Raw genomic sequence first — 22,789 nt, 5'->3', positions numbered from 1 at the left:
AGGCAGTCTCCCATTGGCACACCCCTGGCACCCCTCACTCCTCATCACCTCACCACTGGAGGCTATGACGTCACAATTTCCACCCCCTCTTCCATGTGTTCTTTGAGTCTTCTTCAAATCGCTTGTGGCTGAGGTTCAGCAGAGGTAAATCCCAAGGCCTCTAAATTGCCCAGCAAAGCCGGGGTGAATTTGATGCTGAGCAAGAAAATGGAGTGACACCGGGCGGCGGTGGTGGCGCACGCCCTTAATCCCAGCACTCGGGAGGCAGAGGCAGGTGGATCTCTGTGAGTTCGAAGCCAGCCTGGTCTACAGAGTGAGTTCCAGGATAGGCTCCAAAAGCTACACAGAGAAACCCTGTCTCGAACAGCAACAACAACAAAGAAAATGGAGTGCCTAAGTCACACCTCTTTTTAATGACGTCACCACTGAGTGAAAATTATATGGCACGTGATGGCATGTGCTCTGTGACGCACACTTGAACTGTGACAGCAATTACGGGCCTGTGTATTCCACTCTAGGATCTTTAGATTGTGTCTTGGTGTAGGGGTTTATTGTGTCAAATAGGACCCCTTTCTATCTTGTATTACGTTCGCTTTTATTATGCTTGCCTGGCGGGCATGAAATCGTGTGTTCCACCCCCAGAACTGTATAACCTGGCTGCGGTGGTGCACAGACACAAAAAATTTTTAATTTTTTGTATACACTGTGTGTGTGTGTGTGTGTGTGTGTGTGTGTGTGTGTTGTGTTTGTGTGTGATACATCCACATGTGTGTAGGTAGCCAAAAAAGGCCAGAAGAGGGCATCCTCTGGGGCTGGAGTTACAAGTGACTGTGGGCTGTGTGACATGGGTGCTTACAACCAAAGGCAGGTCCTCTCCAAGAGCAGCATGAGCTCTTAACTGCCGAGCCGTCTCTCCAGTAGGGTCCTCTTTATGTGCTCTTGAGATGACACTATGCCCTAGAATTTTAAAGACAGACGTGCTGAGGCTAGGGAGAAGGCTCAATATAGGACTTGCCTTGCAAAGCTGAGGTCCCCAGTTCGCTCCCTAAAACCCACAAGACAGGGATGGTAGTGCACACTTGGGAGCCCAGCGCTGGGGAGATAGAGACTGGAGGAATCCTGGGGCTCCCTGGACGGCCGGTCTCGTCACCTTCGTGAGGTACAGGCCAGTGAGAGCTTTGACTCAACACACCAAGGTGATGTCAGTGAGATGGCTTGTAAGTAGGTGAAGGCATTTGCCACAACAGCTGACCACCTGACCGCCATCCCCAGGGCTTTCCTGGTGGAAGAAGAGAACGACTCCCCAGTTTTCCTGTAGCCCCCACACATGTGGTGATGTACACACCCCACACAAATAAATAAAAAAGTAAATTTAATTAACAGCTAAAGCAAATGTCTGTTTAAAGAAAAATATGGATCCCCCCAGCTGAGGAATGACACCTGATGTTTCGCCTCCACACACGTGCAAATGTGAGTGCGCATGCATACACACACACACACACACACACACACACACACACACACACACACTGAACTGACCTAGTCACAGATTTTAGCGTTCTTTTCTCCTGACTGTATTCATCAAACCTGTGTCTGATGTTGTTCTAGTCTGGCCATGTTACTATGCCACTTCATAGAGCCGTACCAATCCTTGAAGAAGGCACGGGAACCTGGTGGTATAACCTTGTTTTTGTTGTTGTTTTTAGCTGGGTTTTATGAGTGTGTGTGTGTATGAGTGTTACTGTTGTTGTTTTGAGACAACCCTTCCTTAGTTGGGAGTGACTGAGCTTGCTTTTAGACTTGAGACTGAGAGACAAGGTAGCGAACTTGACACAGACTGAGAGCCAGCGTTGGTATGGTCTACCTATTCCGCCTGTTGTGTCCTTTTATCCCAGGACCTGGCTCCACCTCTGTGTGCCCCAAGTCAATTGTCCTCATCCCTGCATCCTCCATCCATCAAATGGCACTAGGTCCTTATAGACACTATGCCCAGCTTTTTGACATGCTGACATGACATTGTCATCTGTAGAGTTCACACTGGAGAACCACACAATCAAGTTTTACACACGCACGCACGCACGCACGCACACACAGAGTCTCATTGTGGCAGCTACTAATGTAGCGCCATTGGTAGAGTGCTTGCCCAACATGCATAATGCCCTGGGTTCCCTCCTTACCACTACATAAAACCGTGTATAGTGTTGCATGCCCACCGTCCCAGAGCTCAGGAGGCAGAGGCAGGAGGATCAGGGTTTCTGCTATGTAGGGAGTTCAGAGTCGTTCTGGGTTACATGAGAGTCTCCCTCAGTTTAAAACAAAACAAGACAAGAATGTCACAATGTGTTAATAAATAAGTTCACGCTTCTGTGTCGGGCCGAATTCTTAGCCCTCCTGGGCTGCACTGGCATGTGGCATGCACACTGGACATGTCTGCAACCAGGATGTTCCGTGGTGAATGAAAAGTGGCCGCTGCCATTCCCTCCCTCTTCTTCTCTTCCAGAACAAGATATCTTGAGGCAGGAACTGAACACACGATTCCTGGCCTCTCAGAGCGCCGACCGAGGGGCATCCCTGGGCCCTCCGCCCTACCTGCGGACCGAGTTCCATCAACACCAGCATCAGCACCAGCACACGCATCAGCACACGCACCAGCACACCTTCACGCCATTCCCCCACGCCATCCCACCCACCGCCATCATGCCGACGCCAGCACCTCCCATGGTGCGTACCCCAGGCAGAAATGTGAGGATAAGTAGAGCATGCAGCTTGGCTCGGGGGTTGGCATGGGCTTTGGGAGACGCTGGAGAGGGGATGGGGAGAGGGTGGTGACTCTGTGGGGGAGGGGGTGTCCCTTGGGTCTCGTCCATCTTTGCTAATGAACTCTGGGACTAGAGCATCAGAGTCGGGACATTTTTCTAGATGGCTGTCATTGGCACCATGGATCGATTCAACTCTGGGTGCCTTCAAAGCACTCAGATGCAGCCTTGTTAACCTCTTAAAGGGTTATGACGTTTGCTTGTGCATGCTGGGTGATTGTCCCCAGACCTGAAAATGTTTAACACCAATATGGAAATACTTAGGAAAGATTTCGGAGTGAAGAAGAGAGAACCAAGGGGCCTGTGGGGAGGATGCTCACTCTGGGGACTGCCTCTTCCTTGATCATATATTTCCCGTAATCCCGTTTTCCTAGAATGGCCATACTTCTTGTTATCCTGTGATATGACACAGTGCCCTAAACTCATGTTATGTCTGATAGCAAGCAGGCAGCAGAGGCAGATGTGTCCCCCAGAGATAGAACTCAGCAATTACATAGATTTACTTTGTCTTGTCTGGGGGCTGGCACATGGGTGGAGAATTAGGATATTTGTTTAAAAACCAGAAATACCAATGAATGTGAAATATAATATATATATATATATATATATATATATATATATATATATATATGTAATTCCAAGAGAGAGGCCTGCCCATAGCAAAGACGATCACAAAATTATATTGCTAATCTTTAATATTTAAAGAAATACTTGGGGCTGTAGAGATGGCTCAGTGGTTAAGAGCACTTGATGTTCTTCTGGAAGACCAGAGTTCAATTCCCAGCCTCCATGTTGTACAAGCTCACAACCACCTATAACTTTAGCTGCAGGGGATCCAGCGCCCTCTTCTGGCCTCCTTGGGCACGTGAATACTTGTGCACATACCCACACACAGGTGCACAGATATATATATATATATATATACACATATATATAATTTTTTCTTTTTAAAGAACACACTTTTTCTGTTCAGAGGCAAGGCTCCAAGATCTAATTTCAAATCACTCATTTTGTGCTGTAACATGTTTCACTGAGACAACAGAATATGGGAAAACAGGAATGGGTTTTCCTGCCACAGAAAAGACGAAAATACTGGGAGTTAGTTCTCGGCATGAATTAGACGGTGTCTTGGGGTTTTTTTTATTGCTGTGACAAAACACCATGACCAAAACAAACTTGGGAGAGGAAAAGATTTCTTTGACTTACATATCCAGCGTCACAGTCCACCGAAGGAAACCAAGGCAGGAACTCAGACAGGGCTGGAACCTGGAGGCAGAAGCTGATGTAGAAGCCACGGAGGAGCACTGCATACTGACTTGCTCCTCATGGCTTGCTCAGCCTGCTTTCTTATAGAACCCAGGACCACCAGCCCAGGGATGCCATCGCCCACAATGGGCTGGGCCCTCCCCCATCAATCACTAATTTTGAAAATGCTGTAAGGTTTTCCTACAGCCCATCTTCTGGAGGCATTTTCTCAGTTGAGATTCCCTCCTTTCAGATGACTCATCTTGTGTCAAGTTGACCTACAACTGTCCAGCACAGATGGGATGTCCACTTTTCTGGTTTATATAAATGCCTATTTCCTCCACTTTGGAGGCTTGCCTTGTGCCAGTCCCCAAACATAGCATCAAGGGGTCACAAGGAGTGGGGCACACTGGGTGGGCGTACCGCTCTGCATCGACACTGTGGATACTCTCGTTGGGGCGCTCAGACCCGCTTTGGGGGCGCCTTGAGGCTGACACAGAAGCGTGTCGAGTGGGTCAGCTCCATTGGAGGGGGTGACCAAAACATGCAGCCAGAGTAACTAGCTTTTGCTTTGATCCCTTTGCAGTTTGACAAATACCCCACCAAAGTTGACCCATTCTACCGGCACAGTGTGAGTCCTCCTGCTGTACTACACATTCATTGCAACGCCTTTTCCATTTCCGGCGCTCTTGCCACAGATGCGGAAGCGCCTGGCGGCCTTCCCGGTCATCTGTGCCGAGAGTCTTCCCCCATCGCTCCCTTATCATCCGGGTGCTTGCTTGTGTGCCATTTTTCGTTTTTTCTTTCTTGCTTTGGGTGGCGATTGCACTATCATCTACCAAATCAAAAGATCATCAGCCTGCCTGCTGCGGCCGATCAGCCTGTCAGCCTGGAACTAGAGAAGCGAAGGCAGGAGGGTCAGGTGTTAGGATTATCCTTGCTACGTAGCAAGTTCAAAAACAGCCTGGGCTATGGGAGACCCTGTCTCACAATAGCCAGACAACAGTAAATCATTAGCACTGCTCCGTTTGGGAACTTTCTGGAACCACACAGCTATCCAAAAGAGTGGGTGGGCTGTCAGTAGAATCATTATTGTCTTGGGAGAGTATGAAATTTGCAGATTTTAGTCATCCATTCGAAATGCTAGGAACCCAGAACTCCTGGAATTTAATTTCAATTCTTTCCTATAAATAAACCATCCCTTTTACTTTGACTCATGCCTCTTTAAAGAGTGGATTTTTCTTCCCTTCTAGAATAAACACAGCACCCTTTTCCACATAGTCAGATTGCTGTCCAGGCCTTATTTCAATTGAACAATTAAAAAAAAAAAGTCAGTTAATATTAAAAAGGTCTTAGCTAGACATGTTGGCACACACAGCATCTGGGAAATGGAAGTAAGAGGGTCCAGAATTCAAGGCCAGCCTTGGGCTTCTGAGACCTTCTCTCAAAAAACAAAATAAAAAAAGCCTTAAGATGGAAAAAAAAATGCCATCTTTTTCTCTTTAGACTCATTGTTTATTTGAAAAGCACTTTGGCTTTGTGTAATTTTAAGTATACGTTCCCAGAAGATAAATTGGTCCTGACCTGAGTTTCATGTTGGGCCACATAAGAGACAAGAAATTCTCTATGGAGAGAGAGAGAGAGAGAGAGAGAGAGAGAGAGAGAGAGAGAGAGAGAGAGAGAGAGAGAGAGAGAGAGAGAGAGAGAGCTGACTATTTGACAGTGATATTTTGATTATGGGGTGAACACTGCATCATTTGGATCTGAAACTCCTCCCGTTCCTTCGCCTACTGGTTAATCTGTATTTTTAAAGGAAAAACAAGGAGGATTAGTCCTTGTAGTCATGTTGATCTAGGACAGGTCTTGTTGCTTTATTGGGCAGCACTGTCTTTAACATTTCGGTTGTAATACTGCTTAACACATCTGTAAAGGCTGAATTCAGTCAGGCTTTAAATACTGCTTACTGTGCAAGGAGGTAGTTGAGACGTCTAGACCTGAAAATACTAGCACTCAGTTAGAACCGTTTCCTCTCTAGAGGCATTCAGAACTGACCCACGGAAGGGCTCTTGGAATTAGAGGGGCTGGGGATATAGAGTAGTCTCCTAACATGCAAAAGCCCTGGGTTCCATCCTCAGCACTGAATAAGACCAGACATGGTAGTGCATGCCTATATTGCCAGAAGCTGGGTGCGGAGACAAGAGGATCGAGAGTTCAGGGTCATCCTCCCTTACATAGGGAACTTGAGGTCAGCCCATGACCCTGCCAGACAGGTTGGGTAAGAGTGCTTGCTGCTCTTGGAAAGGCCTTGAGTTCAGTTCCCAGCAACCCAGGTAGGGTGGCTTACAACTGCCTATAACTCCAGCTCCAGGTGGGGCTACAGAGCCCTTTTCTGGATTCCACGGGCACTCCACTTACGAATGTGCGTGTACACACAGAGAGAGAGGGAAAACTGAAATAAGTAAGTGGTAGGAGGGAGAGAAAAAGTATTTAGGTTACTCAGCCCCCGTGTGATCCACCTTGGACTGCTGAGCACTGGGGTCCAGACACATTTTAGCAGTGACAATAAGAATTGGATAAATCTGTGGGCTTCTTCTTAGAGTGTGCCTCATGCACGGTACGTTCTGTTCTTACTTGGTGCTTTGTAGATTTAAAGGAAAGGTCAGGGGTTAAAGAGATGGCTTAATCCATACGATGTTTGCCCTCTAAGCATGAGGACTTGAGGTCAGCCCCCAGAACCCAAGGGAAAACACCTGACATGATGGCACACTTATCATCCCAGCACTGGGGAGGTGGAGACAGGAGGATTCCCGAGGTTCACTGGTCAGCCAGTTGGCTAGTGAGAGAGACACATCCCAGGGAGAGACCCTGTCACATTACAAGGCGGACAGGCTGAGGAGATGCTCAGTGAGTAAACACGTTTGCCACATGAGCCTGGAGACCTGAGTTCAATCCCTAGGACTCACATAAAGGTAGGAAGAGAACTAACTTATCAGCATTGGCCTCTGACTTACACATGCACATCCTGACACCGCCCCCCCCCCAAACATATCATGTCCCACCCACTAATGATAATAAATTACATTTCTAAAAAAGCCAAGATAGACAAGGTACACACACACACACACACACATTTAAAACAAATAAATGAAAGACCAGCTAATGCAATAATTCTAACACAGGCGCGCGCGCGAGCACACACACACATACACACACGCACACGCACGCACGCACGCACGCACGCACGCACGCACAAAATAAACATTGAAAACAAATAAATGAAAGACCAGCTAATGCAATAATTCTAACAAAAAATGTCATAGGCTCAGCTGGTGGCCCAGGCCGGCTTCCTGGGACCAAAGTAGTCAGCTCCTTCCTGCACATAGGCCATAGAAGGTCCATGGGTTAAAGGTGTAGGAGGAGCCTGGAGGCCTGAGTGTCTGGGAAGTTTTTGTTTTATGACGGAGACACTTCAGGCTTTTCGACCAGGGGCAAGAGGCAGCTATATTTTTATTCTAAGAGGTCCGCAACAGAGGCAAGCGAGGGGAATGGGCCTCCCATTTTTCTTTTTTAATTGTAGCCATTAGAGAGGAAAGGACCACTTGGAGGCAGAGTCATAGAAATTGGAGCGTTTTAATACAGCATGTATTTAATTACCCTGCTTTATGCAGTGTGCTGGGGGAGAGTTATTTCATAATATTAGCGATAGTGGCTAATCTATGAAGTAGTCTCCCCTGCTTTGGGGATTAGGATGTTATAAGGCAAATTAAGATGCAGTGCGCTCAAGTAGCTGAAACACAATTTTAGACTTAAAAGTAGTTTTAAATGAGGGTACTTGGCTGGCAATCGCTGTTTAAGTGGATTTAGTTCAATATCAATTAGTCTGGAAAACTTCTTGGTATCTTCGGAGAGAGCAAAATGAAATAGGGAACAACAGAAAGCGTGATATCCTCGGAAGCTAGGGTTTCAGAGTGTGGATTTCTGTCATTCCTGAGAACGGCTAGCCTAGGGCATTATTAAGGGAAGCTTGTGGCTGTATTTTTAACGTACTGAACAGCAGTGGAGCTGGGTAGTTGCTTCAATATCATATGATAGTTTGATCGTGGAGTCAGAGAAATAAGATTTTTCAAGGAGTGAGGTGTGTTTCTGCTGCTGTGGGTTGCGCTGTGTGTCTAGCGTGTTTGTTTTGTGTCGCATCCCACCCCATCCCCCACCGGACCCCACCCCATCCCCACACGCACGCTGTTGCGTGTGCTTTGTAAGCTGTTGAGTCCAGAAGACTCACACTTCATTAGGAACCGTCTTTGTGCCATTGAGTGGTCAGAATCACATCAGGGCTCAGCTCCCCTCCCGTAGCCTCCGACAAGCCTGCTCCCTGAGCAGCCCATGCAGTGAAAAGTGGCCAGAAGGATTTCTGCTTTATGTATAAATATCAGGTGTCTCGAGTACCTAAAAAGAAAAGTCTGGGACAGGAGGAACTTACAATTAAAACATGGTATCCCGGACTCCTGCGTTATCTCTGTTACTTCAAATGATCAGTGACGGGAAACAAGATTCGATGATTCTTTTTAGACTTTCTATGAAAATTGGTAGTTCCATTTAAAATGTAAACCGAGTCATTTAACCCTCCGCAAATATCCATCATCATTTTAGATGAGGGGATTAAATTGTCCTCTGGAAATGCCACTTCGAGAACAGCCTAATGAAGCAAGGATTGTGAATCGCCTCTTTCTAGGAAACCACCAAACATCTAAATTCATTTAAAACTCATCAAGTTTCAACAATACAAATACTGACCCTCCTAAAGACCTTCTCTTCTTTTTCTCGGTTTCCTTTTTTTTTTTTCTAATTCACTCATAATTTTCCAGGCATCTTGTTGGGCTTAGCACCCCCTGTTTTCGATATGCATGGAGGGTTTCTATGTGATTTCTTGATTAATAATTAGCAAAGCTCTCTCTCTCTAATGATGTTCTCATCAGGGACATCATTTGTTGGCCGATTGATTCTGAACTACTTTTTAACTTTTTTTTCCGTTAAACATTCATGGCGCATCTGTGTGTTCGCCTCATCATAGCTTGGCTAATGGCATCACACTGAGATTGGTTGGCTTGCTAATGTCGATGTCTTTCTATGGGAATTGGGATAGATCACGTGCACCCCCCATCCCCCCCATACTAAAACTTTTTTTTTTAATCCCTCCTCGCCTTTGGTACCAGCTCTTCCACTCCTATCCTCCTGCAGTCTCGGGTATACCCCCCATGATCCCACCCACGGGCCCTTTCGGGTCACTCCAAGGAGCATTTCAGCCGAAGGTAAGAACCTCACAGTGAAGACATGGGCACCCATCTCAGTGGAGGGCCAGGCAGGTGGGTTGGATCATCCATGCTTGTCTGCAGTGATGAGTTCACACACCCAGAGGAGTAGAAATGAGACTTTTTTTTTTCCTAATCCATTTAGTTTTAAACTTGATGTTGCGAGGAACCATGTAGTCTCAGTTAAGCTAAGTTTCCTATACTCTTCAAAATATGCCGGAACAGGGCTGAAGGGATGGCTGAAGGATGGCTGAAGTAGTTTAAGTGTTTTTTTTTTTTTGGCTCTTGCAAAGGACCCAAATTCACTTCCCAACACCCACATCAGGGAGCTCACAACCTGTAACTCCAACTCCGGGGGATCCAGTGCCCTCTCCTGGCCTCTGTGAACACTCACACATACATGGCATGCACACACACAGAGACATACATACCTACACGTAAATAAATAAAACCAGCTGTTAAAATATATGCAGAATATATATACATTATAGGCACATAGATCCATTTTTTTCCTCCCCAATGTTTCCTCTTTCGAATAAGTTTTCCCATTAGCATATATTAACTATAAGCAATAATGGGTTTCATCATGACATTTCCATACATATAATAGATATAATATACTTCGGCATATTCACCTCTTACTCACCTCTCACTCCCACCGATCTCGTTAAGGTCACAAGGAACACGCGCAAGGGTCTGTTTGCAGGAATAGCACAACTTCCCAGTGGCTACAACACTGAGGAAAAGGATGTTTCCTTGGGGGAAACACTACTAAACATTAAGTATTTAGTAGAAAATGCCAGGATGCCTCTAAGGTGTGCAGGATGAACACACATGCAATGCTGAGTGTTGGTTGCTTTTTAACGGGAAAAGGAGGCAATAAAAGTTCCCAGACTGGAATTGTTTGCTCTTTCATTTGTCTGAGGGAGATTTTTTTCCCTTTCCTCTCCGTCCTTCGCTCTGTCTGCCATGCACTCTGCGCGGGGTCTGCCTGGGGGTGGCGAGACTACAGTTCACCTTATTAGTGTCCCTTCTCCCTCCCTGCTCATTCTTGGACCTGTCTGGACACCACCCCGCCCCCACCCCGCCCCCATTCTCACACTCGCCAAAGTCGGGACCTGTTCTTTGTTTCTGACATGCTACTTTGAGATTCACGTTTTTAATTTTTTTTTAGGTTTTATTTTACGCACGTGAATATTTTGCCTGTCTGTTTGTATGTGCACCACGTGCATGGTTGGTGCTCAAGGTGGTCAGAAGAGAGGGTTGGAACTCCCCAAACTAGAATTACAGATGGTTGTGAGCTGCCGTGTGGGTGCTAGGAACCAAACCCAGGTCCTCTGCAAGATTAACAAGGGCTCTTAACCCCTGAGCCATCTTCCTAGCCCTTGAGATTCATTCCCCTTTTATTCCTAGTAAGAACTAAATTATTTTCTACCTAGTGAATAATACGCAGATCCACACGGGCTTAGTTATCCAGGAAGGTCAGTATTCAGAAGTAATTTTGATAACACTGTACCTTTAAAGAAACCTACTGTTGTAGAACTGGAGGTGTGGTTCAGCAGTAGAGCACCTCCTTAGACTCCCCCAGTGAGGGGCTGGGGAGCATGGCTCAGACAGACCACTTGCCTCCATTCCATACACAGGTCCCTAGGTTGAATCACAACGGCATCCAGAGAATACAAAATACTGCTTTATGTCCCTTATTTTACTCAGACACTAATTTCTAAAGTGAAGTATGCTTCTCCGGTGGCCAGCCACATTTAGTTGAGATTCTGCACTGCATGTGGCTTGGTTTCTGTCCCCTCTCCATTTGGTTCCCCGCCACACACACACACACACACCTCCCAGTCCTATTCCTAAGCCAAAGCACCAGTTTGGGACCAGAGTCTCCTGGATTGAACACATGCGTTTTCAAAGGTGTGTTGTGCTAAAAGCCAGAAACAGGAAGAGAAATTAAAAAGGCATTAGGGGTCGGATGCTGCGTCTTTGAAATCGCCCTTCTGTGCCGGGAACTGAAGCTTGAATGCCAGGCTCTCTGTGTAGAGGACCTTTTACAGTGACCGCCACCGCTGCAAGAGGTGGCCATTTTTAGATTCCTTCCCCTGTTCTCCAGTAATCCCTCAGACCCTGGTCTGTCCCCACTAGGTTGTGACAAATCTCCAGTGCGTCCCCAAAACAGACTGGTAGGTCATTTAATAAATTAGACTATTTCCCTCACTTGCAATTATCCAATCACACCACAAACTACATCTGGGCAAGGAAGTGTCTCTCGGTGTTGAAATAAGCCTTTCCAGGCCATCTTCCTGATTGAATATGTAGATTGCTGTTCATTAGAGGAGTTCTTCATATGTATGCAAATCAGGCTGTTAACAACTGCCGCTTAATTGTTACTGGTACAGCAGCTGATTGCTTTTCTTCTGCTTCTCTCTCTCTCTCTCTCTCTCTCTCTCTCTCTCTCTCTCTCTCTCTCTCTCTCTTCTTTCCCTACTTTTCCTTGTAGGCAAGCTTCATGCCTAAACTTGAGCTTTTCTCCCCGCTCCCCACCTAGTTCACGTCTAGTGTGAGGGATCCATACTACTTAAATAAGGACCGGTCCATGGCTCAGTGGGTAAAGGCACTTGCCAACCAACCCTGACTTTCGATTCCCCAGAGCCTGCAGGGTAGAAGCAGAGACCCGGCTCTTACAACCTGCCCTCTGAACTCCCCCTTGTGCGACCTGTGACATCTGTGTGTGTGCACACGTGCGCACGCTCTCACACACACACACACACACACACACACACACACACACACAGACACACAAGTGAATAAGTTTCAAGAGGTTGAGAAAGCAGTTTAGGAGATAATAGCACGTGCCATCAAGCCTGGGGGACTGACCTGGGTCCTGGTGAGCCACATGGTAGAAAGAACGAACTGGTTCCTGCAAGTTGGCCTCTGACCTCCACACACATACAGACAGACCCACACACATACAGATGGATAGATAGTAACGTATATAATATATACTTATTCTAAGTTCTGAAAAAGAAAACAGCTCTTACAGCTGAGCATGGTGGCATGTACCTTCAATCCCAGTCCTTCAGAGGCGGAGGCAGACAAATCCCTTGAGTTCAAGGCCAGACTGGTCTACATAGCAAGTTCCAGGCCAGCCGAGGTTACGTAGCAAAAGCCCCTATCTCCAAAGAGAAACAACCAGAAACAAACCAACAACAAAACCTACTATTACTTTTAAAAATCTCCCCACAAGGACATTAGTAACTATTCCCTTTGAAGGGGGCTTTTTTTTTTTTTTTTTAATTGCTGTTGGGTCAGGAGATAAAGGTCCAGCAAGGCCGTTAATATTATTAGTGACATTTAAGAATGGTGATGGGAATTGAAAGAACGGCAGCAGAATTCGCTGGTCAATCTTCTGTCATCCCCAAATTAGATTCTCCTGTCCCGTTTCCACCATCGCTAATGATGAGTAGGTACTGAGTGTAATTTCTTGTTATTACCTACCAGTGAAGATATTTAGGTAGCTTAGCACCTGCGGCATACTGTCAGCCCTCTGAAAGATGCACCGCATGTGGACACTATCATGACTGTGCACTTACGTGTTTCTTTCAGTGTTGGATGGTAAAGCAGGAATAAAAAAACAACCAAGAATAATAAATGAGAAACGGTGGCAGTTAGTGGTGAGGGTCAGCAGGAAAGAGGGTTTGAGCGCAAAAGTTGCCTGTGTGGCATCTTAGATCCTATAAAGGGGACCAGCCACACCTAACTTCTTACCCAGTACTTCCCTAAGCTGCTGAGCTCCTTGCAAGGCCCTGGGTAGGATGGAACAACAGGATTAGTGTCCTAAATTTCAGCTTTTATTTATTTATTTGCTTATTTATTTATTTATTTATTTATTTTTAGGATGAAAAAGAAACATTTAATTGTGTGTCTCTGTGTATGTGCATGGGAACGCAATGCCCAAGGCATCAGATTCCTCTGGAGATAGAGTTCCAGGCAGTTGTGAGCCCTCCAATGTGGGTGCTGGGGACTGGACCCAGCTTGCCTATAAAGGCAGCAAGCACTCTTAACTGCTGAGCCAGCCCTCTGACTCAAAATCAGAGCCTTAGAACCTCTCTGGTACCTTGGCTAATGTGTTAAACCCACACACAGGCCCTACCCCTGTGAGCTCAGGACCCCCCCCCCCCAACATCTTTAAGTATAAGGGTTTTCCTTTGTTATGCAGATTGCTGTTGGGACTTCTATCCCAGCTCCCACCCCTACCTAGTCCAACAATATACTTTTGTAGTCTCGGCTCTATGGAGACAGAGAAAAAAGGATCCGGTGGCTGTAGGTAGGCTTATTAGCCAAGTCTCCAGGTTCAGAGAGACCCTGCCTCAAAAAGAAGTAGGGCGGAAAGCAATTGAGAAAGATACCAGATGTCAATCTCTGGCTTCGACGGGCATGCATGTGCACCTGCATACACAAACATACAACATACACAGATAAAAGCTAAAAAGAAAAAAGTCGTACGTCAGAACAAAATAGGGAGATAATGCTTTGTTTCTGCTGTTTGTAAGAAAGGATATACAGCTGGCTCTCTTGTGCATCCTAAGCTGTGGTCTGATTAATTTGTAGACATCCAACCCTATCGATGTGGCTGCTCGGCCTGGAACAGTCCCCCACACTCTACTCCAAAAGGACCCAAGGGTACGTGCAAAGTCGGGCTTGGTCACAGGTAATAAGGGGGGGGGGGCAGTCATTTGCCAAGGATGGCCCACCGGGTACCCCCACCTTTGATGGTTCATGTCAGAAAATGCCTGTCCCTTATAGAAGTCACAGTCTCCCCGACTGCAGGAACGCCACAGGCTAATGACTTGGCTCGGATTAAAAAAAAAAAAAGAAATAAAAGAAAAGATCCTGAGCCCAGAAATTAAATGCCGCCAGCCTGTCTACCTTCCTTCCATCTGCCTGGTCAGTTGTCTATAGCTGCTTATATCTCTTCTGGCACAAAAGAAATCACTATAGAATCTTCTGAATGGAAAAGCACAGAGCACTTTCTTCCTGGAAGTTAGGCACTCCCCCCCCTCACCCCCCTGCACACATACACATACCCCTATCTTCTTGTTTGAGGTCAGGGAGTTACTGGACCACACTGCCCTTATAGATGGAGCATGCTCTAGAGCTAAATAAAATATCCATTATGCTCTAGTTATGTTATTTATTCATAATTGATGCTGTGCTAGCCTCTGAAACAGAAAGCAGAGGTTCTCTGTAGAGGGGAGCCTGTCTGTTGACCATCATTTATAACTCTACCCTCTAAGCGGTTTTTATTTTAGTGGACTTTTTTTTTTTTGCAAAACGTGGCACATACTCACCGAAGCCAGGATGTTGTAAGGACAGCCTGGGTCTACAGGGTCTGGACAAGACAGACATTCCCAGATGTCCCGTCCATGTCGTTTTGTAGTCTGAGGACTGACTGCTCTCCCTGAGCCCCACATGGTGGCCTATGGCAGAGCCATTCAAAATGGGGACCCTCATGGTGCAGGTTATGTGCAAGTCATGCTGGTGAAGTCATGCGCACATCTCTGCTGGTGAAACTAGTGTGGGGTTGTGGGCGGGGTGGGGGGGGCTTGTCATTGTGCATGTTCTGAGACTCCCGGGGTGGGGGAGGGGACGCTTGGTTCTTTGGATGGTGTGAAAATGGGTTAATTATTCTCTAAAAGGGCTTCATTTAAAAGTAAAATTCTAACATTTTAATTTCCCCTCCTAATGAAGCACTACAAATTTGTTAATTAGGGCAATTGTTTGAGTGACAGGCATGTAACCGAGTTGTCATTTTCTCTTCACAGTTGACAGATCCTTTCAGACCTATGTTAAGGGTAAGGAAAGCTTCTTCTGGAACTGTTTCTACAACCTCTGACTCTCTGCGGGCTAAAACTACAAGTCAGTAGCAGGCACCCAGCTGGAGAGACGCCAGAGTGAATGTCTGTGGCAGCATCAGCTGCTGGCTGGTCTCACAGGCAGGGGCATAGGAAGTGGCCTACTTCTTTCTTTCTTGTTTCTCTCTCTCTCTCTCTCTCTCTCTCTCTCTCTCTCTCTCTCTCTCTCTCTCTCTCTCTCTCTCTCTCTCTCTCTCTCTCTCTCTTTTTAGAGTGCTCGAGGAAGCTGGGCCACTATGTTTTTCCTTAGTACAACTGACAAAAGGCTAGAGAGATAGCCCTAAAGTTAAGAGCACTTGCTGTTCTTGCCTAAGACCCAAGTTTGGTTCCCATCGCCCATATTGGGTGGCTAATAACTCCAGCTCCCAGGGATCCTGTGCCCTCTTCTGGCCTCTGTGGGCACTGCACACATACACACACACACACACACACACACACACACACACACACACACGCACGCATACATTTATTTTAAAAGAAATATCAATCTTTTCATAAGTGTAACAGACAGACTAGGCCATGCTGTTGTTATTGTGAGGCCAGGTCTTGCTCTTGCTGCATACCCCAGGTTGGCTTTGAACCTGTGCGCCGCCGGACTCAGCCGCCCGCCCCCTTGCTATGCTCAGATAACAGACAAGGGGAAGGACAAGCCAGAGGCTGGCTATAGTTGGTCTCTCTTGGGCCTGTTTATTTTGCCCAGGGCCCTCAATGCTCAGTGATGTGTGCCTATCCTATGTAAGCTCCCTCCCAGCGAAGGATGGGAAGGAGACACAGAGGCAGAATGCTCCTGAGGTCCGGATCTGGCCAGCCGGGGACCTCTGGGTACAGACGGACTTATCTGGCACAGAGCTGGGGCAGAAAACAGATGACAGACAGTGGTTGAGTGACCCAGTTCCGGCTGTTGACTGTCACAGAATCCCTGCCTTGGTTATTTGCCTCATTACTGTGACACAGTGCCTGACCAACCTTAGGAAGGGTATCTTTGGACTCATAGTTCAAGTTCATAATACATCATGGCCAGGATGGCAGAGAGTGCGTAAGAAGCAGAGAGAGATGAATGCGGGCGCTCAGCTCGCTTCCCCCCTTTTCACTCAGTCCAGGAGCCCAGCCCAGGGCGTAGGGCTGTCCTTATTTAGGGTGGGTTTCCCCACCTCAATTAACCTAATCAACTAATTCCTCAGAGGCATTTCCGGAGGCTAACACCGTCTAGGTAATCTCTCCTGGGTGTGCCTGGCATCTTGTCTCCGAGGTACCTCTAGGTCCTGTCCATTCCCGTGCAGTGTTTAAGCCCTCACAACCCGACTTCTTCACTTGCCCGAACTGGGTCTGTTACCTGTGATCGCAAACATCCCGTAATTCTATTAGAAGAGAGCAGACCTGGTATCAGACTTGGACCTAAATCAGGAGCGGCATCTTGGTACAGAAACCAGGTGCTCCTGCCCTTCGCTGTTGCTGAGCGGGGCCAGGACTTCCTCGTCCTTGTGGTATTTGCTGAATGAGCACATGGAGGTGCTAAGCAGAGAGTTGGCCCCGCCCTCGCTTGCACCATGCATTGATTGACGTGTGCTCTTCAGAAGGCAGAAGAGAGACTCGATCCCTGCAGGAAGGAAGGCATTCATTCCTCCTCAGCTCCTCATTCTCCGCGGTCTCTTTTTTTTTAACGGGACGTGAATAAAGTCACGCGCCCACATAGCTTACCGGCTCTCTGTGAAACATCTGAGATTGCCAGACTGCAATGAGAATGTGACACATTTCTGTGTAACACTTTGAGGGGACCCTGTCCCTTCTCTTGTTTTGATTCGATCCCCAGACAGCCCCTAATTAGCTCTTCTGGACAGCTGAGGTGCCTGTTAGCGTGACAGCATTTGTTAGGTAGGACTTGCTGCCGCTCCCTAGGCCTGCCTGCTGATCCTGGAGATGACAAGGCACACAGAGTCAGGTCTTCGCCATCCTGTCCTTGGCAGAGAACTGCCTTGTAAAGGAGCCGTCGTCTCAGGCCCACTTGGGACAAAGGGATGCGGGTTCCGACTCCCTCATGCCTGAGCTTTGGAAGAGCTGCTAAGGAGAGCATTTGACGGACACAGAGCTCTGCCGTTCTCATGAAAGAAAAGAAGTCTCCATAGCCCAGATCTTGCAGGGACCCCGGGGCCAATGAAAGCGGTGCCTTCTGACATGGCTTCCTTCTGACCAGGCTATTCTTTTTCATTCCAGAAACCAGGAAAATGGTGCGCCATGCACGTGCACATCGCCTGGCAGATTTATCACCACCAACAGAAAGTCAAGGTTGGTTGTGACTCCCCCTGTGCAGAGCTGGGTGGAGCCGGGCTCGGGAACGTGGGAACCTTATGGAGGGGCGTATAAAACCAAACCCAAAGAGCCAAGGCAGGAAGGGTTTGGTTTTATTACTAGCCTTGTTTTGAGACAGTCTCAGGTGGTCCAGGTAGGACAAGGACTCGGCTTGTAGCTGAGGATGACCTTGAACTCCTGCTCCTCACAGACTGGAATGGTGAAGGGCCAGTCTATCGTCAAGCTGGTACTCAGAAATCTCTTTGTTACTGAGGGAAACCGTAAGCACTAAAACAAGTATCACCCCCTGGGTCTCCTTTTCCTTTTTGATGAGTTAGCCTTATGAATGGAAAGGACATAAAAATTGATTAACACATAAAATAAAGCTCTTGGAAATCTGTATAGAACTACTATAGAGCAAGAATTAAAATCTAGACAATGCTTAAGCCTGAGAAGAGCCAACAGGGAGTGTTTCCGGGTTTGGGATTTTCTTTTGGATTTTGCTTTTACATTTTATTTATGTATTCATTGTTTTAGTGTGGTTGAGTGTGTGTGAGTGTGTGTGTGTGTGTGTGTGTGTGTGTGTGTGTGTGTGTGTGTGTGTGTAAGATTACAGGACAACTTTTAGGAGTCAGTTTTCTCTACAATGTGGGTCTCGGGGGTCAAACTTGGTTTGTCAGTCTTGGTAGTAGATGCCTTTACCAGCTGAGCTATCTCATCCCCCAGCCAGTTAGTTAGTTAAGGAGCTGGAGATATGGCTCAGCAATTAAGACTACTGACTGCTCTTGCGGAAGACCCAAGTTCAGTTCCCAGCACCCATATCAGGCAGCTTACAACCATGTGTCACTTCAGCTGCAGAGAGTTCAGTGCACTCTTTCAGCCTCCAAGGGCACCCCCTGCATGGGCATATCCATATACACACACTCAGACACAAATACACATAAATTCAAAATATTTTTAAAATATTTCAAAAGATACTTTTTTTTTTCATATTACGGATTTGGAGAGGTGGTCATTTCTACCCTGCAAGAAGCTGAAGGTACTGGGTAGTCATTGGTTGTACATATAATCATTAACAGTCTTAAATGATTACTCTTCTAGACATAGCATCGATCCTTCTGGAGACTAGAACACACCAAGTCCTTACCAGGACCGCTTTCTGGCCAGTTATTGTACCTATCTATTGGTGAGACCCTGTTTCAAAAAAAGAGGGGTCTAGCAAGAAGGCTCAGTAGGTAAAGGAGCTTGCCACCAAGCCTGACAGCCCGAGTTCAATTTCCCCAGCACTCCCGTGATGGAAAGAGAGAAGCAACTTTTCCACGTGGTCCTCCTGCCTCCACATAAAATGTTATGTGGACAGATAGATGCAATTCTTTAAGAGAGAGAGAGAGAGAGAGAAGGCGTGGGAGAGGGAGGGAGGAAGAGGAGGGATTATTGAACCCCATGTAAGAGAAATACTATAAGAAAGGGGTCCATGATTTAAAGGGGTGAACCTGAACCCGCCTGCTGATATGCCAGCACAGATGGGGGGGAATCTCAAAGGCCTCCCCCTAGATGAAGAGCTCTAAACAATTAATGATGTTAGAGAGGGGAGAATCGGTCTAGGTGGAGCACCCTGATGGGTTGTCCAAGACCAAGGGAATAATCCCGAACCCATATATACAAGCAATACTAAATGGACTCAGTGGGTTGTAGTTGTATATTTATATGTAGGTGTACATATAATAATTTTAAAAAAAAGAAAAAGAGGTGAGATGACTCGCCAGGGAAGGGCACCTGCCGCCAACTCTGAGTACCTGAGTTCGATTCCCAGACCTGCCGGCATGATGGAAGGCGAGAACTGACCCCTGAAAATTATCCCCTGGCTTCCACACACGTGTGGTGGCATGACCATGCAGCAGCCCAGAAGTAAATAAGAGCTAATGAAAAGAAAACGCTCGCCTCCTCTTTGAGAAACAGAGGCATCTCTTTATTTCCCAGGCACCTGCTTCTCCCTCACACCCCGCCAGTGAGTCTTGCTCACTTTTACCTTATTGCCAGGCGAGGCGTAATTAGAGCCCTTGTAGTTCAGCTCAGCTAGAAAATGGGTGTAGTTTGGGAAGTTAACTGGGTTGGCATGATGACTTCACTTCACTCTGGGTTCTGGATGACAGGCCCGGGGGGAACAGCAGGTAAGCCCTGTCTTCCTTTCAACTCCCCGAGTTTAAAGGGATGAAGGATGGCAGAGAGGCCGCTCTTGAAGCAACTTCTGTCCCATGAAAGCGCCCCTGGTGACTTGACTTTCATTATCCCAATTCAATTAGCCAGGCCTCTCGAACGCACGGGATGACTCGGTTCGTCTTCCTCCTCCAGCGAACGTTTTCTAATCCCCAAGACCCCCATTCTGCCTGGTGGACCTGATTCGCACTTAATGAGCCCACGCCATCTACCATGCGATATTAGCACTAAATAATTTGGCAACTAAATTAAAGGAGGTGCTCCGAAGATTTTTATAGATTTACAGAGAATTAGAAGCTTGGTTTTGGGGTTTGGCTGTTCCTTGAGAGTGAGCCTTTCATTATGGTATTCCCCGTGGACGGGAGCAGAAATTGCATCTCCCAGTCTCTCCTCCTGAATATACGTTTACTCATTCTCTCAGTCACTCACGAATTATTTGTGGAAACCTTAGGCCGACAGGATATTTCTCCTGTCACACACACATACACACACACACACACACACACACACACACACACACACACGTGAACACACCGTGATAAAGGTTCTGTGTATTTGGTGAGGAACGTGGCTAGGTTTCACTTTCAGAGAGGGTTGGTGGGTGAGTGGAGGGGGGGTTGGCTTATCTTCCCTGGGCTGTGATTTTTCACACCCATGTCAGTGTAGGTGACTGTCCTTTGTAAAGGCTTCCACCATGACACAGCAGGGACCAGGGTTCCCTGGAACAGGAGAGAGTTTGAGGCAGGACGAAGGTAGGGTCAAGATGGCTGAGGCCATCAGAGGAAGCCAGGAGATCGCAAGGACCAAACAGAAGCAGGCCCTGAGCATGCAGCTAGGAGCATCACAGGATGTGCAGCTAGGAGCAGGGGACAGGGGAGTCACTCTGGGGACGCAGGACGCTGACCGAGAGGGAAGGCTGCCAGAACTCTGGAAGATGGGTACGTTGGATGTCCTGCTGTTTCAGATGGATACCAGCGTCCAGAATGATGCTGGGTAGGGGCCGAGGAAAAGATGGTAAATCCATCTGTAGTCATTGAGGGAATGGAGCTAAATGAGCTACTGAAGAGGAAGGAGTGAGTCCCTGAATAAAAAGTGAAGACTTCACACGGCAGTGCTTCTGCACAGTTCACACATCTGGTAATTGATGGAAGTTGGGGAGGAAAAGATACCCGTGTGTGTGTGTGTGTGTGTGTGTGTGTGTGTGTGTGTGCGGGTGTGTGTGTGCGGGTGTATGTGTAATGAGTGTTCACGTACGCTGTACATATACAAGTGTGTGTACTTGTGAATGTCAACCTCAGATGTTGTCCCTCAGTAGCCAACCACTTGGCTCCTTGAGACAGCCTCTCATCAGCCTGCAGTTCACATATTAAGCTAGGCTGGCTGATCAGCGAGCCGCTGGGATTATAATGATGTGCAGCTACACTTAGCTGCTTTTTTTTAAGGTGCAGTCTAGGGGTCAAACTCAGATCTTTATTTTTGCCTGGCAAGTACTTTACTCCCCGAATTTCTCCCCAGATTCTGTGTGTGTGTGTGTGTGTGTGTGTGTGTGTGTGTGTGTGTGTTTAAATATATAACAGTGATTTAATGAATGTGTTGTGATATATTAGACTATGACAAAGAGCCATTGGGCAATTAATTTTATTCATGAGATTGTTCTTGCAGAATTCCCAATGTAATGAGCTTTAAAATACTATCATTTTAAGCTGGCAGGGAGAGGGGCTGGATAGATAGCTCTGCCATTAAGATACACTTGCCGTTTTCCTTAGTTTGCGTTCGAGGGCAGTGATGCATACTGTGAGCAAAAGCAACTTGGGGAGGAAAGGGTTACACCTGCATGTCAAGGTCTGTGACTGAGGGAAGTCACAGCAGAAACTTGAGGTGGGAACTCCAGCAGAGGCTATGGAGGACAGGGTTGGTACCATACACAGTGACTGGGCCATCCCACATCCATCATGCACCAAGAAGATGACCCGTAGACCTGTTCCCAGGCCAGTCTGATGGAGGCATTTTCTCAGTTGAAGTCACCTCTTCCTCATTGACCCTAGCTTCTTTCAAGTTGTCCAAAAAAAAAAAAAAAAAAAAAAAAAAAACCAGAACAAAAAGACAAAACAAAACAAAAACCCAAATCAGAGAAACTGAGGTTCCTTCCAGGAACCCATCTGGGTGGCTCACAACCACTTGGAACCCCAGTTCTTTACAACTCTGCTTCAGGGGATCTGTTATACTTTCCTGGACTCTGTGGGCACCCCAACCTTCCATCCTCCCTCCGTCCCTCCCTCATACACAAACACACACACACACACACACACACACACACACACACACACACACCACAATAAACAGAAACGAAGTAAATCTTTGGGGTGGAGGTGGGTCTTGCATTCAGGCATGGTGGTGTACACTCTGTAATCTCAGCACTGGGGAGCTGGAGACAGAAGGATTAGGAGTTTAAGGATACCCTCAAGTATGTAACAAGTTTGAGGGTAGCCTGGGCTACATGAAACTATGCTTCAAAGCCAACAAATAGGCCCAGGTCTAGGGATGTGACTCAGCTGGTGACGTGCTTGGCTTCCACGCGGGAAGCCCTGGGTTTCATCCCTAGCACCACATAAGGCATGATGGTTTACCCCTGTAGAGGCAGAGGCCGGAGGGTAAGGAGGTCATGGTCATCCTTGGGTACACCGTGGACTTGAGGCCAGGCAAGTTGGGCTGTGTGAGATGGAGGGACAGGAGGAAGAACTTGCAAACTAGGCCTTTGTAACATAGTAATGACCTGTGTGGGAAGTGGTACTAGTTTTGGAATAACTAGGATCTAGTTATACCCCTCAAACTGGACCGTGTCAAAAGTCAAGCCCTAGTTCTACCGTTAGACATTTCCGATGTAGGAAGCAGACGTCACCTTCTAGGCCAGGCTGGCTTCCTGGCATTTGAAGCTTTTGTTCACACACAGTCTGAACACTGTACTCTGAGCCTGCCGAGCTCAGAGTCCAAGTGCACTGCA

General features: G+C 47.1%; 1 protein-coding gene across 5 annotated transcripts in view; it reads left to right on the top strand.

Moving 5' to 3' along the window:
* Auts2 (activator of transcription and developmental regulator AUTS2) overlaps positions 1 to 22,789 on the top strand; it is a 1,133,868-nt gene that overhangs the window by 1,095,157 nt on the left and 15,922 nt on the right. For 2 of the 5 annotated variants that reach the window (XM_016002484.3, XM_016002483.3), the window contains exons 9-14: positions 2,501 to 2,742; positions 4,648 to 4,692; positions 9,275 to 9,370; positions 13,982 to 14,053; positions 15,196 to 15,225; positions 17,497 to 17,568. In XM_016002484.3, the coding sequence (XP_015857970.2) occupies positions 2,501 to 2,742; positions 4,648 to 4,692; positions 9,275 to 9,370; positions 13,982 to 14,053; positions 15,196 to 15,225; positions 17,497 to 17,568 (557 nt within the window). The remainder of the gene's footprint in view (positions 1 to 2,500; positions 2,743 to 4,647; positions 4,693 to 9,274; positions 9,371 to 13,981; positions 14,054 to 15,195; positions 15,226 to 17,496; positions 17,569 to 22,789) is intronic. The other 3 variants (XM_006971337.4, XM_076560552.1, XM_076560553.1) reach the window with 3 other exon arrangements.

The sequence above is a fragment of the Peromyscus maniculatus genome, chromosome 23 (genome assembly GCF_049852395.1).
Source record: "Peromyscus maniculatus bairdii isolate BWxNUB_F1_BW_parent chromosome 23, HU_Pman_BW_mat_3.1, whole genome shotgun sequence".
NCBI classification, from domain to species: Eukaryota; Metazoa; Chordata; class Mammalia; order Rodentia; family Cricetidae; genus Peromyscus; species Peromyscus maniculatus.
Note: the sequence above shows the minus strand (reverse complement) of the source record. Positions and strands in the feature narration are given on the sequence as shown.